We start from the raw sequence: 18,644 nt of genomic DNA, 5'->3' as shown, positions 1-18,644 counted from the left end.
CTGATAGCAGCTGTGCTGAAAAGTCTCCATGGGTCTGGGGTTGAAAAGAAAAATGAAGCACCAGTGAGGTAGAAGAGGGTGAAAAATAAAAGGGCAACTCCCTTTATAAATTGATTATCATATATCTGAAACTAAAGTAGCATATACCTGAAACTGAATAAATACTGGCTTAAAATTGGCTTTTCAAGATAGATTTATTAGATTAAATACATGCTTACATTTACTAACATATCTGCGCTATAAAACAAAATTATTTGATTAGTATGAAGTTATTATATTCTTGAATCATCTGATTTGTAAGCTAGGGTAACATTAAGTAACATGGCTATTGCTTCATGAGACAGAAACCTTTAAACTATTATTATTACAGTGAATTAGAAATGTATGCAGCAAACCTTGAGGGTATTTTATTACACAAAATATCTTACTAATAAACCTTCTGAAAAGTGGTTTAATTTTTTATTGAAAAATCCACTCTATGTCTACTATGACTTGGAACTGTCAGTTAATATTAAGTTTCAATATATTGTGCTTTAAAACACAAATCTACATTTAATGAAATTATAATAATATAGTTTCTCAACCTGTTTCCAACGGTAGCCCCCTTCTAAGCTTTCTTTCTGTGACTCTTGTTCTACCAGTTGGGACCTAGGCACATGCCATGGCACCCCATTTGCACAATTTTCACCTGTGGCCCCCTTGGAACTAGTGGAGGGACCACAGGGTGCTGTAACATGCAGCACCAGCTGAAAAATACTGGTGTGGACTAATTTAGGCTTTACTGTAAACCTAGAGTACCTCATTTCTCCCATGACTTAAACCCTTTAATCTCTAGTAAAAGAAACATCATGAAATATACTCTAGCCTACAAGCATTTTTCTTATATGGAGCACTGTGCTCTCTTTTCTACTGCTAAACTGAACTGCAACCTTTTATTTACTATTTTTGAAAGGATAGTCTCTCTCTCCTTCTCTCTCTCTCTCTCTGTCCCTCTTTCTCCCTCCCTCTCTCTCCCTCCTTCTCTCTTCCTCTCTCTCCTTCTCTCCTTCCCTTTCTCTCTTCCTCTCTCTCACACTCTCTCTGTGCCCCCTGACCACCTCCCCTTCCCTTCACTGTCTTATTAAGAACATAAACTGTTGATTTAATGAGACCAAGATTTTAGTGTTGATACAGAAGAGAAAACCTGTATTCCTCTAATGCATTTTCAACCCCTAAATGAGAATAACCACCTCTTTGTTCCCTCTGTCAGAAGGAAAGGAACTACAGAAAGTGGGTCAGGGGAGACATACTGAAACAGACTTAGGAAACCTGGGGAATGGAAGTAGGAAAGTAAAACTGGTTTTCTCTTGTTTGTTTAATTCCTACAAAAACAAAACTTTCAACTCCTTATGAGAGCCATGGTATAAATTTAAGATGACTTAAGTTTACTTTTCAACTCTCATATGGAAACTCATAGTATTCAGCCTTAGCTAGAGCGTCAGTATATCTTTCTACTCTCATAAGTAAATAGCTAAGAGCTAATTTTAAGAATGTACAATATAAATAGTGTACAAGATCACTGTGTTTATGTGTCTCTGAGACAAATCTGATAGCAGGAGAGAGCCTCTACTATAAGACAATCAAATTCAGTTATATTAGTGCTAGACAATGTACCTGCATGCATATGCACATGATGAATTTGGGTAATTTCAAAGCAACTTACTATCTATAGTAGCAATGCTGCAAAAGAATTCCATAATACTCTACACTAACCTGAAAGAAACCCATTTAATTAAGTATATATCTAACCCCCAATAGTCTTTGCTAACTCAGAAATATTTTTGCTGCCTGTTGACAATATAATGCACATCTAAACAGCATCCAAGCACTAAAAAATTTGTTTTTTTTCCCATTTCTGATTGAAAGTAGTCTTTCTTAGATCAACTATCTTCTTTCAGTAAAACACAGAAAAACAAAGTCAACTCCGGAACTATTTGATTTTTAAGTCTGTTACATGCTCAAGGCATATACATATTCTGAAGAATGCAATCAGTGAGGACCAGAGAAAGAGTTAAATTAAGGCCCTCAGGCTGATGCTTGGCACCAAATAGCCCAGGAAATACCCCTCAGTACCTCCTGAATGGAAGTCTTCCAAGCCCAAGCACTAAACTAACAGAGCAGCACATTTGAGTTAAATACAGCCATAGTATCCCTCTCCGCCCCAACTCAGCCAGAATGCTGCCTAAATATTTCCTTTTAGTGTCCTGTTTTCTAAATTTCAAGTAAGATCTAATCATCTTTTCTAGCAACAAGTTGGTCAGAGGCCCCAAATACGTTTTCCTCCCATTCCTGTGGCAATGGTAAAGGTTGGGTTAGACAAAAACTACAGGAGTGACAAATGTGTTAGTAAATCATAGAGATAATTACAAGTTATCTCTGACTTACAGCAACTGCTTCCAGAAGGAGCCCATTTAAGCACTGACTCAGGCAGCTCATCCAAAAGACTAAAACAAAAACGAGTAAAATACACAGTGAATTTGTTTTTAATACGGTAACCATTTCAATTGTAAGAGAATAAAGCAAATTATGTTGCTGAATCATCAACAACATGATTTTCAATGCTTTTTTAAAACCTACTTTTAACTGGATAGAGGGTAAGTAGAAGTAAAAGAGGGCCCCTCAATTCTTATTGATCAATATATATTAACACCTAGAAACTAAACAATGCTAAAAAAGAATAAAGGATTTAATTCAAAGTTATTACATGGAGAAATATCAGAAATAGAAATATACAACAGGTATATATCTTAAATATAACAAAAAATCATAGAAAAAAAATGATCTGATTTTTCCGTGTATTTTTTTCTTATTATTCTCTATTGGGTTGTGTTTACTTTTTATTTTTGTTTTCCAGTTTGGGGGCCACATTCAGAAATGTTCTGTGGTTATTCCTGGCTGGCTCTGCACTCAGCGATCACTGGAACACTCTTGGAGGTGCTCAGGGGGACCAGTGGGATGTCAGGGATCAAATCCAGGTTGGCTACATGTAAGGAAAGCACTCTACCCACTGTATTTATCTCCAGCCCTCACTATTAGGCAGCTTTTTTATAATGAACTGGAATTAAACAAGTTAACAAGAAATACCCAAAAACAAAATAACTTTTCAAATACTTTTCAATATTTTAGACGAAACAAGTATACAATTATCTTCTTTCAGTCACAAATATATACACATTCAACTGAAATTACTGATAATGACTGCCTGATTCACAAACTCAGGCAGAATTGCAATAATAAATATGCTGATCTTATATCACACTATATCAGGAAAATAAAGGGCATAAAGGATGGTATAGTATTATGGCTGCATATGCAAGCATGTCCTTATGGAAAAATTCAGTGTTATGCCATATCAGAAAATTGAATAAATTATGATTATTCTATAAGAAGTTTGAAAATGTGTTTAGTTTAAATTATAAACTTCAGAATATGCTTTAAGCTTTAATGATCTATAGATTTATATTATGAATCAAAACAAGATGAATATATTAGCATATGTAAGGGTTCTCATAATGTAAACACAAGTTATGCTTATAAGTATTATATATTTTAAAAGCCTCTTATTCTTATACTTAAATATACATATATAGTTACATGCAGTGAATGCATTGCTACATACATGCATATTGACAATACTAAAACAAATTATGTCTTAACATATCATCGTTAGAATTAAGATACTAGTTTTAAAACTACACTATTCAAAATTAGGTAAACTGAGTTAGAAAACTGGATACCGAGACAATATATATGTTGCCCATTACTAAATTTTGCGTTGACCCACCTACATACTGAAAAACACATTCCATTAAGGTTACTATGGATATATCAGATACTATAGTTATTTAACTGTTAATATAGATTAATATTGACATATATCTTTGTTATCTGTGGGAAAGAGAGTAGGATAATCATGATTCTAATATGTGCCAGTATTTACATACAAAATCATTATGCTGTAGCATAGTCTTCTTTAGTAAGAGCTAACATTACACTGAATTAGAAGACTGAGTCTGTGAATCAGCTTCCCCTTTAATAAACTTTTTTTGTGATTTGTTCCACTTGAAACATAGTTCCCTTTTTTAATTGCAATTTTCAAGTCTCTGGAGCTACTGTTGAACATGCCTTGGTATCTAACAAAAATGTTGCACAATTGACTTTTTTTTAAGTCTGGTCAGTAAGAAAGAGTAAAATACTAATACATTCTGTTCTTAGTGAAATGTAATTTAATTCTTTTGATAACAGATTTTAAGTGACAAATATGAAGTGCAGAATATTAAAAAAAAATTTATGGCCACAATATTATCTCATATAAGTGACCACATATTTTTCATATGTTTTGTTTTTTCCTTAAAAAGCACAGCATATTCTCTCCAAGACACCAGATTAAGAAAGAGACATGTTGTTCTCACTGGTAATACATAAGTTCTATTTGTCCATTTCCCCTTACTGCTTTGCACAGTTAATATCAATCACATCAAACTTAGACCCCTTCCACATATTTATAAAATGCAGATATAAAAATTCGACCACATAATACCTTAATTTTAGAAAACAACATGTAAAGAAACAAGTATTTTAATTCACATTATGTATTGCAACTTGTGGACATATGATTTCATATGTGCTATTTTAATGGATTTTATGTCTGTTAACTGCTTTGTTTTTAAAAAGACATTTTTCATATTAAAGGAATATGCTTTGCTATCATATTGGGAGGATGGTAATCTCTGATATTAGCTCCCTTCAGATCAATTGCAGTATATGATAGAATATTTGAAACTCTACTTTGTTTTAGCAGTCTGGACAGCCATGGGGTCCTTCAGGTTCCGTTCCCAAGGCAGTTTCCCACAGAACCATCGCAGCAGGCAGTAGCCAAGGATTTCAAGGTCACTACGTCTGGACAGGGCTATAAGAGAAAGCATTAAAGGAAAACAAGATGAGGAATAAGCAAATTTTGAGAAATTGAAATTTTTGAATGAACTATTATTGATGAAATCTGAAAAAAAACCCAAACGGGTAGTGTGTTTTGTTTGTTCAGCTGGAATAAAACTTAAAACGCCCAGGATTTGGCCCCAGTCCACAGACAGGTAATGACTTGTTGCTGTTGAAAGTAAGGGTCAATCTTTTCACCTCCTCCAACTTCATCCTTCCTTAGTCTGGCCTGTCACATGAACTTGATCTCCATGGCCTCTGACATGATCCAGACAACCCATAACCTGGCACCAACACTTTCTCAAAGAGCCAGGCAGTAAAACAAAGAAATAAATGTCTGCAGCTAAATTGCTAACATATGTTCCAGGAAGTCCATGGGGTCTGTATTGGTCATGCAGAGAGCCTTTGAGTGCAGACTAAACATTGATGGCCTTTCCTGTTCCACTAACACTAGTAGCATTAGAGCAATATGTGAAATTGGAAGAATATGACAAAACTGCCATCTAGTGTGCAGTATTAAAACCAGGTCTTGCTCAAGATTTTTCAAATACATGGACGTACAAAATAATATAAACCTACTTTGGGGGAGCTTACAACATGTCTAAAGTTTTACAAATACTATTGTCACATATATTAAAAACAAAATTGAAATTATAGTCCTAGATTCTGATAAAAAAATAAAGATAAAGGTATAGGGGCAGAAATAAAAAAGGTCTAGGCATTGAAGCCAGTGGCTTTCAGACTTTAATACAAGATGACTTTTTATGTAAAAAAAAGTGAAAAATGATATCTAGAGACTACTACAAATATCATTAATATCAAGCTATGAAATGCTACAATTTATTTGTAATTTTATTTTTGTAATTTTATTTTTAAACACCGTATTTCCCATCATGGAAAATAAAAATTTTTAAAAAATGTCAAATATAACTAAAACTTACTAACAAATCACTAAAAGTAATAGACATTAATAAAGCCCCCAAATAAATTCATTTTATTACTATTCAAAATTATAAAACCATAGGCAGGCATTTAAAATTTCTACCATTATTTGAATGTTCATCTATAAAGGGATGTTTAATCTCCTAAATGCAATATATGTCTATTAAATCTGCTATAAACAGAAACTTATTGTATTATCTTACATTAAATAAACTCTGAAAGGTCAATAAGTAAACTTAGTTTTTAATTTAAAAAATCATCTACTAAAAACAATGCTGCTAGCACATCATAGCAACATTTGGTTACCATATATGTTATTATAAAAGAAGACAAGATTAGCTTTTGCACATACCCTATCTTAATAGCTATTAGAGTATTGGAGTATTAAAGACTTCAATCTAGCACAATGCTAGAGTCCCAAGGGTACCATTTACTTTCTGCACAAGTTTGAACAATGTTCTAATGCAAGACTTGGCTCTCCTATTAAAAGAAAAAACACAATCTCTACCACACTATTGCGTAGTAATTTTTTTCAGTAATAAATCTCCCATTAATAATGGAATGGTTCCATTTGTACAGATGTGTTCATAAGTCCCCTTTCCATTAAGGCAATTCCTATTACCATTACTTTTAAAAATTCACATCCTCTAATTTTTGAAAAATGAAATTCTGACACCTGTTTGGACAACACAGGCTATGTATAACAGGACTCTCAAGAAAAAATAATAAGAATTAAATAAAATTACTCTTCCCATCTATATGCCCAACCCTTCAACTGAAGAATTGACAATAAGCTGTAAATAATGACAAATCATTTAGATTTCTGAAGCCAATCATTCATAAACTAGTCTTCAGTTAAAATTACCCTTGGTGACATCACTTTTCTTCACTCTTATAGCTTTTCTTATCTAGTTAAAGTACATTATATTTATAATACTGTACTTATTTTCTTTCACTATACGTTAATAATAACAATTAGGTATACATTTCAGCTACAGATTCTACTGAGTTCTACAGATAAAATATTTTTAAAATCAAAAAAATTTTTGATTTTAAAAAGTCTGATCAAAACTTTTTTGATTTTAAAAAAGTTTTTCCACCATTACTTAGATAAAAGCATTAAAAATTCTTCTAAGAAGTTAATTTTACTAGAAATTTCCTTCCAGAGAACAAATGGAAAAATTTAATGTATTTTAGTAACAAAATCTTGGACTCTATCATTGATTATATTTTATTCCCATCATCCAAACAAAGTGAAATTTTAAGAATTGCTTAATTAACTAAAAATATTCTAGCTTATTATAGCATATGTTTATGTTAAGTAACACGAAGAATTAGCCATATCTTTCACTGGCTTGAAAATATATCATCAAAAGATAGGTGCTGAAAATGAAAATAATTTTTAAATCTGAAAATTAAATGTTTTTATTTACTACATATTTTTCTTTGTCATTTCCTCTATATTTGAAAAACAAAGTGCTGAAAAAATAAAAGTCAACCATAATTGAAGAGGATTTTTTCTGTCTTACCCTATCAGGTATGGCTAAAAACCAGATCCCTAAAATCTCTTATAATTTGAAACCTGAAATATATTGATTATAATTTATCATAATACATGCAGTTCCTTAATTATATTTAATAAGTAACATAATTATTATATTTTCATGTTAACTTCTTAGAGTACCAAATTTTACTGTGCAGAAATGTAGCATTTAGTAATCATTAATACTTTTTCTCAAACACTCCAAAGTTAGTTTCAAAATATAAATTAGAATCTGATTTTTTTCAACTTATTAGTATGGAACAGGGCTGGAACGATAGTGCAGCGGGTAGGGCGTTCACCTCACAAGCGGCCAACCAAGGTTCAATTCCTCTGCCTCTCTTAGAGAGCCTGGCAAGCTACCAGGAGTATCTCACCCGCATGGCAGAGCCTGGCAAGCTACCCGTGGAGTATTCGATATGTCAAAAATAGTAACAACCAGTCTCACACTGAGACTTACTGGTGCCCGCTCGAGCAAATCGATGAGCAACTGGATGACAGTGACAGTATGGAACAATGTAAATGGATCTTGAAAGCTTAAAAAGCTTTTAATAACACAATGTTGTTAAGTTATGAATTATTGCCAAGAGTAAACAACAAGAAAAAGGCATAGTATGACTTTTTCCCCATTTGGAGAGGCTGGGGGAAGAATTATTGGGTCACAGTCAGCAGACCGCAGGGCTTACTCCTGGCTAGTTAGTTGCTCAGGGATTATACCCGGCAGTAGTTGGGATCATATGTGATGCTGAGATCAAATGGGGGTCACTTGCATATCCCAGAAAAGCTGACACTAGACATACATGCCAAAATTAAAACAAAGTGATTTCAGGACCAAAATGATAGTACAGTGGGTAGGCAGCTTGCTCTGCCTGCAGGGAACCCAAGTTTGATCCCCAGCATCACATGTCCCCAGGAATGATCCCTTAGCATATAGCCAGGGGTAAACCCCGAGCACCACCAGATGTGAACCCCTCCCACCAAAACCAAAAAATATATATCGTGATTTATAGAGATACAATTATGCTAGGCACTCTATTTGATATGATCACATTTAATGGTTATCAGTACAATATGAGAATTATTAACTACATTGAACACAGCTGCAGAAAGCTTGAAGAACTTGCTCTATAAAATAGAGCAAAAATCAACAAAATCTCAGTTGAATCCAGATCCGTCAGAATCCAAAGCCCATACTCAATTAAAAATCATTTTACCTCAACATTGTTAGTTTTAACAGCATTCAAATGACACCCATTATATTTACTATGGGACGACAGTGCTACAGTGCAGACAGTGTTTGCTTATTTGGTTCTGGGCCACACCTGTAGTGCTCAGGGCTTACTCCTGGCTCTGTGCACAGAAGTCATTCCTGATGGTGCTCAGGGGGTCCATGTGGGGTTCCAGGGATCAAACCTGCGTCAGCCATATACAGGGCAAGCACCATTACTGCAGTACTCTCTCTTGATTCCTAAGTTTCCTTTTCTAAAGTAGCACTGTCACCGACATCCCCTTGTTCATCTATTTGCTGGAGCAGGCACCAGTAACATTGTGAGACCTGCTGTTACTGTTGTTGGCATATCAAATATGCCACAGGTAGCTTGCCAGGCTCTGCCGTGCAGGCGGGATACTCTCAGTAGCTTCTGGGCTCTCCAAGAGGGATGGAGGAATCAAACCCAGGTCGGTCACGGGCAAGGCAAACACCCTACCCGCTGTGCTATCTTTCCAAAGCACATTTTAAAATTTAAGTTCAAAGCTTTAGGTTTTGTAAAAACCTTCTGTGTAAGGCTTAGGGTAAAATATCATTAAACAAGGCAAAAGTATCTTACACTTGGGGTATGTATCTTTTTAATGCAATAAAGTATTTCAAAAGCATGTTGAAACTTTAAAAGTTACATCTAATGTCAAAAATCAGGTTATGCCATATAGAAAGAATTGTGTCCCATTATCGTTTAATTATACACAACTTTTTTTTTTTTTTGCTTTTTTTGGGTCACACCCAGCGATGCTCAGGGGTTACTCCTGGCTTTGCACTCAGGAATTACGCCTGGCAGTGCTTGGGGGACCATATGGGATGCCGGGGATCAAACCCGGGTCTGCCTCGTGCAAGGCAAACGCCCTACCCGCTGTGCTATCGCTCCAGCCCCATATACACGACTTCTTATAGCACTAAAGTACATCTAAAAATATCAACAGTATGTTTTTATGAAATACTAACAGATTCAACAGTTAATTGAAAACTTCAAGGTTTACCTCAATATCTTACCACAACTGATGAATGGGTTCCCTTTTTAAATTTCTGTGTAATAAAACTAATATTGTATAAACCATGTCACTTCCCAAGTTTTATAGTATGAAACATACTATCAGCTTATTTCATATGTATTCTTTAAGTTGAAGTTCTATATCAGAGTGAAATGAAGTCATGCAAGAAATAGAAATAACATGACTTGGATTTCATATACTAGAGCAATGTCAAACATAAAAAATGCAGTATGTCTCAATACTGAATATATTTCACAAACAAATGAACATTTAAAATGCAATTAAAATATATTTTATGGTCATCAATGATATCAAATTAAAACAGGTATTATACACTCAATGCACAGGTTTAAAGTATTTTAAAAAGCTCAATATGTTAAACGCAGTATATCTCTAGAGAAATTAGGTATTGACTGCATGCCTCAGTGAGTAGAAAAATCTACAAAAATCCATACCACACATTGATCCAAAGATTGCTTTTTAGCATTACTAAGAATGTAACAAATTTTAAAATAGTATATTTGACACAGATATAATTCTCATTAATTATCAGGCAACCAAGCCAAAAATATGTCAATGTTTATACATGTTAGTTTTTATGAAGAATAAAAATTAGCCCTAGAAGAAATAAACCGAACGTGTATCACTCTAATTTTACACTAAATGAAGCACTTCAGTCACTCAGAAAATACCTTTAGGTCACTTAAGAGAATTGACTTTGGAAGAATAATTGCAATCCCCCCCCCCAAAAAAAAACGCAAATATATAGATATACAACAGTTCCAAAAATAGTTATCTATCTAGTCAACCATCTGTGCACCTATCCATCCATCTCTCTATAGTTATTCATATTTAGCTACTTTCCTGTTAGATGAAATTGAACTAGAAAATTCTTAGGTTAAACTGTTGATTGGAACATAATGAAAGCTACTTTATCATTAAAAACTCAACTAATCCACAGGAAAGTGAAAATCACCTTTGGTTTCTGAAAAAGCACTACAAAAAACTAACTGAAAAATCTGATCAGATAGTCTAAGCAGTTAACCATCTATGTTAAGTAGTTAATTAGAAAGCCAGTTTTACATTAAAGTCTGAATATTTCTCTATATCTGACCAAACACTGATAATTTAACAGCTAGAGATTGTATCCTACTTAACCTACTTTGTCTTCCTTTGCATTATCTTTCTCAAAATCTTTCCCAGTATTTGATCTCATAGCTGGATTGCTATAGAAAAGATTTTTTCCGATATTAAACTATATAGTGATGGTATTAAAAGTCAGCACATGAACATTTATGAATCTGACCTTCTGCATTTACCCACAGGATTTATAACCCTGTTTATTGTGCCTCCTAGATATCATTAAAAGATATCATTTCTGGTAAAATCCAAAAAGGAAATGTTTTCTTTTTGAAATTAAATGCAAAATATTAAGAATGAACAGTATTCAAACATTTTAGATATAAAAATTCCTTTATTTTTATTAATTTTAGGTGGTTTGGTGCTACACCTGTATTTGCTCAGGGCTTACTATTGACTTTGTGCTCGGGGATCTCTCAAGGTGCTTAGGGTCCCATATAAATATAAATACATATATATAATTGTACCTGTATGTATATTCACAGGTTTTAATATGTGTATGATGCATATGTATATATAAACACATGTATATACAGTTGTATACATAGATATTCAAGATGTTTAAATCCTATTTAAAATAATTCACCTTTTATATAAATGCTATGAAACATGATAAAAATGAATATTTACTCCTACATATAATTTGCTACCAAATACCAAGACATTCTAATTAGATTTTCTATTGCATTGTTCTCACAAGGAAATAATATACTTTTAACATAATTCTCAGTTTATCCTCTCCCCAAAGACCTGGCATGGTAAAATATATCCAACTCATAAACATGTACTACTAAGAAGGAAAAAACATCTCCGTGAACAACAGAATAAAAACATGTTCAAATAGTGTATGAAGCTAGCAGAATAATATCAATCTCCTAAATTATAGACTATTTATAATGGATCTTCACAATTCTCTTAGTCTGATCTTTCACTAAGTCAACATATAACAAACTCTATATCCCACTGCACAATCATAGTGATTGCTCAACTATTTTAGTCATAGCAAGATTGAATTATTATTAAAGCAGTAGAAATGAGTGGCCCAAACATAAGATAATATCATTACTAACATAACTGAATCAATGTTTGATCAATTTCCAGTTATAGCACTACCTAAAAATACATTCATCTTTAAAAATTATTATTTTTAAAATATGTAAAAAAAGGTATCTGATAATTTTTCATAACAATAAATCTCATAAAAGTGAACAACAAAGTTTAATTAGAACAAAGAACCTTAAAGTGGAAAATGGAAAACCACTATCAGTGAGGATTTAGCTTTTGTAATTCTTAATTTCATTAAAGCTTTCCCATTTATATCCTTAAATGCTCACTGATTCATTAATAACATAAATGATAAAAATTACACAATATTGCTAAATTTCTGTGTGAGCATTACTCTTATAACCAAACCATCCTGGAAAAAAAATAGATGAAGTGGTTTCTTTCATTCTGGCTGGGAATATTGAAACTAATTTTTATTTGAGAAAATGTTATCTATGACTTTTATGAAAGCAAAACATATAAATAACATATTTGCATCACTTTTTTATTTGGCCTACCTTAAAACTAGTGTGGATTTTAATTGCTCTGCAAAATGATCAAGACCCTCTCCATTACATGGTCAATGGTCCTTTTAATAGAAGAGGCAATAATATACAGTTTGCACCAACTAAAACTCGTTAGAAAGTATCAGTTTAGGGTAACAGTTCAACAGCCATTAACAAGTGCAAATGTCTAATTGTCTTTTAGTGAAAATGTAGTCCTTTCAAAGCTGTAAAAAAAATCTGTATGGTTTAACAGATTTGGAAATACTTTAATAAACAAAGTTTATAAAGAATATAATTTTGAGAGCAAAAGTTTTTCAATAATCACTATTTTTTTCACTAGCAAAACATTAGAATTGACTTTTTGTCTTGCTGACAGAGCAACTAAGAAAGTACAGTTGCATTGACCATATTGATTATGAACAAAGCAACCATCAGTGGGACTCTGCACCATATATTTTCAATATTGACCTCCTACTTCCTTTTCCATGGCTTTCTGGGTCGGCTATTGGATTTAGACTGCAGTGTAATAAACAGCTAAGGTTTAATTAATGGTAAATGAATACAAGACATAGGTTATGACTTTAACTAATTAGGGAATTGTTGAATTAAGTCTGCCTTGGAATGCAAGGCAGTACAATCAATATCCAATAAAAGGACTATGTATGTAATTTACCTGCAAATGTGTTTCCAATACCATCAAAGTGAGTTTAAATAAGTAAGATATATGAAAGGCGACTAGTAGAGATTTCCACAAGTTAACACTTTATAGTTTCAGAAAAATTACCTGGCTGTTGATAGTTTCTTCTAAAGCTCTGGTAAAGGAAAAATTAAAAGCAGGAATAATTTGTCACAAATGCACATTTACCAATTTGTGATAAGTCTGTGCACCATAAAAATGCAATTGCTGACCATTGGGTTTAAACTATACAATCTAGGAATTCTCTACCTAAAATGAGCATCAAGCTTTTCTTAGTTGACAGCCTTCTGTTCCTTTCTCACGTGTCATTGTCTACATTTCCTTTTCCTATTTGAAGAAATGTTCTTGGCATACAAGAATTCACTACTTTTGATAAAAATCTCACCAGTGCTGTCCTTCTACTAGCTAACATGCAAAGGTTGCTCCTCTTATTATTCTTTAGTCATTCTTCTGAAATAAACATTAAAAATGGAAAAACCTTACCAACTCCCTTATGGGCATCCAAGCTGGTAAACTCTATTGTCCCATTATGACCTTTTCTAGGATTTTCCTGATACTGTTTGTGGTTCCCATTGGGACAGTATCTGTAGGAAAGTCCATAATCTGCAAGATAAACCTGGAAGACATGAATAGACAAATGAATAATGCTTTTGTCCTCTGAAAACATAACCTTTATAATTAAGTTCTTACTAAACAGATAGGTTAAGAACAGCCTCTTTTTATTAAACCAAATGGTTCCTTAGGATAAATTATATACAATTGGGAGCCATAAGAAGTAACTTTCTAACTTAAATCCTTACTGTTTCATAGGCATTTTTTTTTTCCTGAGTGGACTTAAAGTTTTCAATCTTTTTTATTTTGCTGCTAAATTCCCTTCACTATAGGTGGGCATACATAGACATTATAAAACAAAATGTGTCTTTTCATCTGTATGTATAAGGCTTATGATACTCTCTGCCTTTTCCTGTAACTCCACCCTATAACTTAAAATTATTTCAGGTAGGCAGAGTAACAAGCGTAAAGTGTAAAAGTATAAACCTAATGTTAAAGAAGTCTCTATTAACATAAAGTATAAAAATAGTGGAGACAGTAAGAGGTAACGATTCAAAAAAGCAAAACAAAAAGCACCCCAAACATCATCATTTTGTCTGTATTTTAGAACAGAGCATCAATGTAGCACCTTTGACCTTTCAAATCGATCCATATCATCACTGTTATCTTTATAAGTCAGCCAGAATTGCAAGCAGGGTCTCTAAACAATATAAATTCACATAGCAGATCAAGCAAAGTTTTTTTCCATATTATGTTTGAAGAGAGTGGAAAAAAAGGGGTGGGAGATATGAAGCAATTTTATAGATAAAGCACACACCGAACAGGAACTTTCATATCTAGACTTCCAGTGTGAGATGTAGTCAGAATATACTCATTCCAAAATATATGCTGTCACGCTCTAATACACTGCCAAAGTAGTTTATGTTGTAAAATTGTGTTTGACATGGATTTCTTTAAAATTAACAAACTCCCTAAATTTTTAGAAATTTTACATAACAGAGGAAACAATTCAAACTGTAATTTCAAGACTACTGTAATACAATTTCTGATTAAAAAGATAATGTCTATAGACATTTTCATTTCCTTAGAGTTTGTTTTGGGTAAGCTTAAGAAGGAGATATTTTGAATCTTTAAAGTTCAAAAATTGGACCGGAGCGATGGTATAGTGGGTAGGGTATTTGCCTTGCACGTGGCTGACCTGGGTTTGATCCCTGGCATACCATATGGTCCCCCAAGCACCACCAGGAGTAATTCCTGAGTGCAGAGCCAGGAGTAACTCCTGAGCATCGCTGGTGTGAACCAAAAAGCAAAACAAAACCAAAAAAAGTTCAAAAATTATTTCATTCAACCAAGATCATTTCGTTTGGTGAAGGACACAGCTTGTGAGAGTATCTGAAAAACATCATATTAAAGTGTTGTTTCTCTAGCCCCTAACTTCTTAAGCTACTGGTATCTATCCAATCTTGTGGTCACATTTTAAAATGTTTGAAAATAAGGGTTTTTATGATTCATTATCAATAAATTTTATCTGTTCATGCATGTTATACTCTATATGCCTGGAGTTCCTTAAAAAATTCTTAGGCAAAAGGGGTCACAGTGGAAAAAGTTTAAGAAGCCTTGTCCAGTCCATTAATGCTGTTTTCCAGCATGGCCCCAGAAGTTACTGGTCTCTGTGCCCTAAGCAGTTTTCTAGATAAGAGAGATAACTGGGCTCGTGATTTCACTCCTGATGAATAAAGACAAGATGATGATGCATCTTGTCTTTATTCCAAGAATATTAAATAGACTTTTCTTCACAAAACGAATGATCTGAAGATGTACATATTGATAACATCAAAAGTTTGCAGGGAGGAGCCACATACAGGGGTGTTTGGGGGATACTTCTGGCTGTGTTTGGGGAATCACTGTCTACAGTGCTCAGGGGACCAAAGGGTTCCAGGATAGACTGCATGCACACCAAGTGCCTTACCCCTTAGGATACATTCTTTCTAGCCCAACATTTTAAATACTAAGTAGATTACAGTATATTACATTTTTAAAATGGAGCGATAGCACAGCAGGTAGGGCATTTGCCTTGCAAGCGGCCGACCAGGGTTCGGTTTCTTTCGTCCCTCTTAGAGAGTTCCGCAAGCTATGGAGAATATCCCGCCCGCCCAGCAGAGTCTTTGCAAGCTGCCTGTGGTGTATTCGATATGCCAAAAACGGTAATAACAAGTCTCAAAATGGAGACATTACTGGTGTCTGCCTGAGCAAATCTATGAGCAACAGGATGACAGTGAGAGTAAAAATATACTATAATAACAGTAAATGGTATAATAAAAAATAAAATAAAATTAAGTAGCTAGAACAATAATTTCTTCCTGAAATCATTTTGAGATTTCTAAAATGGAGTAGTTAAAGCTGATAGAGCCCTATCAGCTCTTATCATAATTAGTGGTTGAATTAATTATAGCTCGACTGCAAAAACAGACCTAAACATGCTGAGCCAGTGCTGGCCAATTCCTAGACTTTCGGTATCCAATTTGCTACTGACCGGGCAGGCTGAAAACAGTAATTACATCAGATAGGACAGCATGTAGAACATTTGCCTTGCATACACCCTATCCCAGATCAATCCCCGGGCCATATATGGTAGCCATATATGGTATCACCAGGAGTGATCCCAGAGCACAAAGGAAGACTCTCTGAGCACTAATGTACATGGCCCCAAACAAAAAATTAAAAATGACTAATTAGTTTTCAGGAAGAAGAGGAGGCCAGGAGAATAAGTTAAAGGCTTGTTTGTATGCAAGAGCCCTGGGTGAGCCCTGAACCACATGGCCCCAAAGGAGCAACTTGGGAACACAGAAATGGTATGTAGCCCCTGAATCGCAGTGTCTTAATAAAAAATATTTAAAAATAAAAAATAAATTAAAAAAGAAAGAAAAAAATGACTCACAGACAGTACTAGGTGCCATGCAATACAGCCAGAAATACTCTTTGGAGTCTTACTGAGAATACTCATGTTCTATCCTCTTAGGAAATTTCAGTTATGAAAGAGTACTCTCAACTATAGTCACCAAATTATACATTAGATCCTTAGGCCTTATATTTGAACCTTTGCACCTTTTAATCCATTTTTTACCATATCTCATACTCACATGATACCATTCTACTTCTCTTAAGTTCCACTTCATTTTTAGATTGCAAATGCTAAAGACACCGTACTATATTTGCTTTTTCTGTCTGGACTAATTCACTACACACAATGCTTGGCAGGATATATAATTTACATAGGGAGCACATTTTCATTATCCATTTTTCTGTCAATAGACATTAGGTTACATGTTTTCCTTGCAGTATCGGCTAATGCTGTAATGATTCCAAGAATAAGGATAAATCTTTAAGATGATAATTTCCCCTGGATATCTACCCAGACATGGAATGGCTGAATGATATTGAAGTTTTAATTTCTTGAAGAACTTGTATATTGTTTTATATAATGTCTCTCATAGTTAACACTCCCACCATGACCATTTTCCCCCACATTCTCTCCATCTTAATTAATCTATTCTTCTTGCCATCAGCCATCCTAAGTGATATCTCCCTCTGTTTTTTGTGTTTCTCTGATAATTAAGTACAGTTAAGTCAATTCTAATTTAACTGTTGGTCTTTAAATGGTTTCTTTGGATAAATGTTTATCCAGGTCCTTTTTTTACAATTAAGTGTTGTTCTGCTTTATTAAACTTCACACACACACACACACGCACACACACACAATTTATGGGGAGGGAGGGTTAGGCTACACCCAGCAGTGTTCATGGCTTAGTCCTGGATCAGTGCTCAGGGTACTACATACATAAATCGAATACATACATATGGGATTATTTCCAAGTTCCTTATTGCTTCATTCATTTGTATGCCAATACCATAGTATTTGTGTTTTTTCACTTACTTGTCTTTTTATTCCAATACCATAACATTTGAATACTAAAGCTATAAAATATAGTTTCAAACAAGTATGTTACTCCAGATTCTTTTTTCCTATCTTAAAAAACTGTTTTTACTAGCCAGGACCTTTGTAGTTCCATATAACTTTTAGGGATGCTTTCCTATTTCTGGGAGAATTATGATTGAAATCTTTTTTTTTAATTATTTTTAAATTTGTTTTTTATTTTAACGGGTCATCATGATATACAGTTACAGGCTTCCAAAGTTTTGTGATTACATTTCAGTCAAACAATGTTCAAGTACCCATCCCTCCACCAGTGCCCATTTCCCACCACCAATGTTTCCAGTGTCCTTCCCACACCACAACCCCTTCTGACCCCCTGCCTCTGTGGCAGACATAGGCCGTCTTACTCTCTCTCCTTTTGGTGTTATGGTTTACAACGTAGGCACTAAGCAGTCATCATCATGTTTGGGCTACAGCCTACTTTCAGCAAGCATCTACCATCCCGAGTGACCCCTCTAATCATCATTTACTTAGTGGTCTCTTCTCCATCCCACCTGACTCTTCCAAGAGCAAATGAGATTGGCTTCCAAGCTGTGGCCCACCCCCCTTGCCTTTATATGATTGAAATCTTAATAGATTTCAATGCCTCTTTTCTGATTTGCGTATCTTTTAATTCTTTTTCTTACCTAATTGCTCTGGCTATTTATTATAGTATAATAAAACAAAGGGTAAGAAGAGTGAAGACCCTTTATCATGTTCCTTTTCACAGAGAAAAAAACCTTCCGCTTTTCACTGCTGAATATGAAGAATAAGCATGATTTCTGATACTGAGTACTGTACTGGCTATAAGCTCATCAAAACTATTATGATGAGAAATGTTCCTTCTATTTTGATCAAATTTAAGATGAACAAATGAATGCTGCCAAATTCTTTTCCTACATCTACTGACCATCATATGATGCTGATTCTTCATTTTGCTAATGAAGCTTATCACAGTGACTAATTTGCAAATATCAAATCATTCTTACATCCACAGGATAAATCCCAATGGAT

At 34.0% G+C, this 18,644-nt stretch overlaps 1 protein-coding gene across 1 annotated transcript in view; it reads right to left on the bottom strand.

The window, feature by feature from the left end:
• VRK2 (VRK serine/threonine kinase 2) overlaps window positions 1-18,644 on the bottom strand; it is a 92,944-nt gene that overhangs the window by 29,360 nt on the left and 44,940 nt on the right. Inside the window, exons 8-10 of the mRNA XM_055121746.1 lie at window positions 13,589-13,721; window positions 4,828-4,948; window positions 2,425-2,483 (exon numbers count right to left, since the gene is read on the bottom strand). Of these exons, the coding sequence (XP_054977721.1) occupies window positions 2,425-2,483; window positions 4,828-4,948; window positions 13,589-13,721 (313 nt within the window). The remainder of the gene's footprint in view (window positions 1-2,424; window positions 2,484-4,827; window positions 4,949-13,588; window positions 13,722-18,644) is intronic.

Source organism: Sorex araneus, chromosome X (assembly GCF_027595985.1).
Source record: "Sorex araneus isolate mSorAra2 chromosome X, mSorAra2.pri, whole genome shotgun sequence".
Taxonomy (NCBI): Eukaryota; Metazoa; Chordata; class Mammalia; order Eulipotyphla; family Soricidae; genus Sorex; species Sorex araneus.
This window is presented reverse-complemented; position numbering and strand designations above follow the sequence as displayed.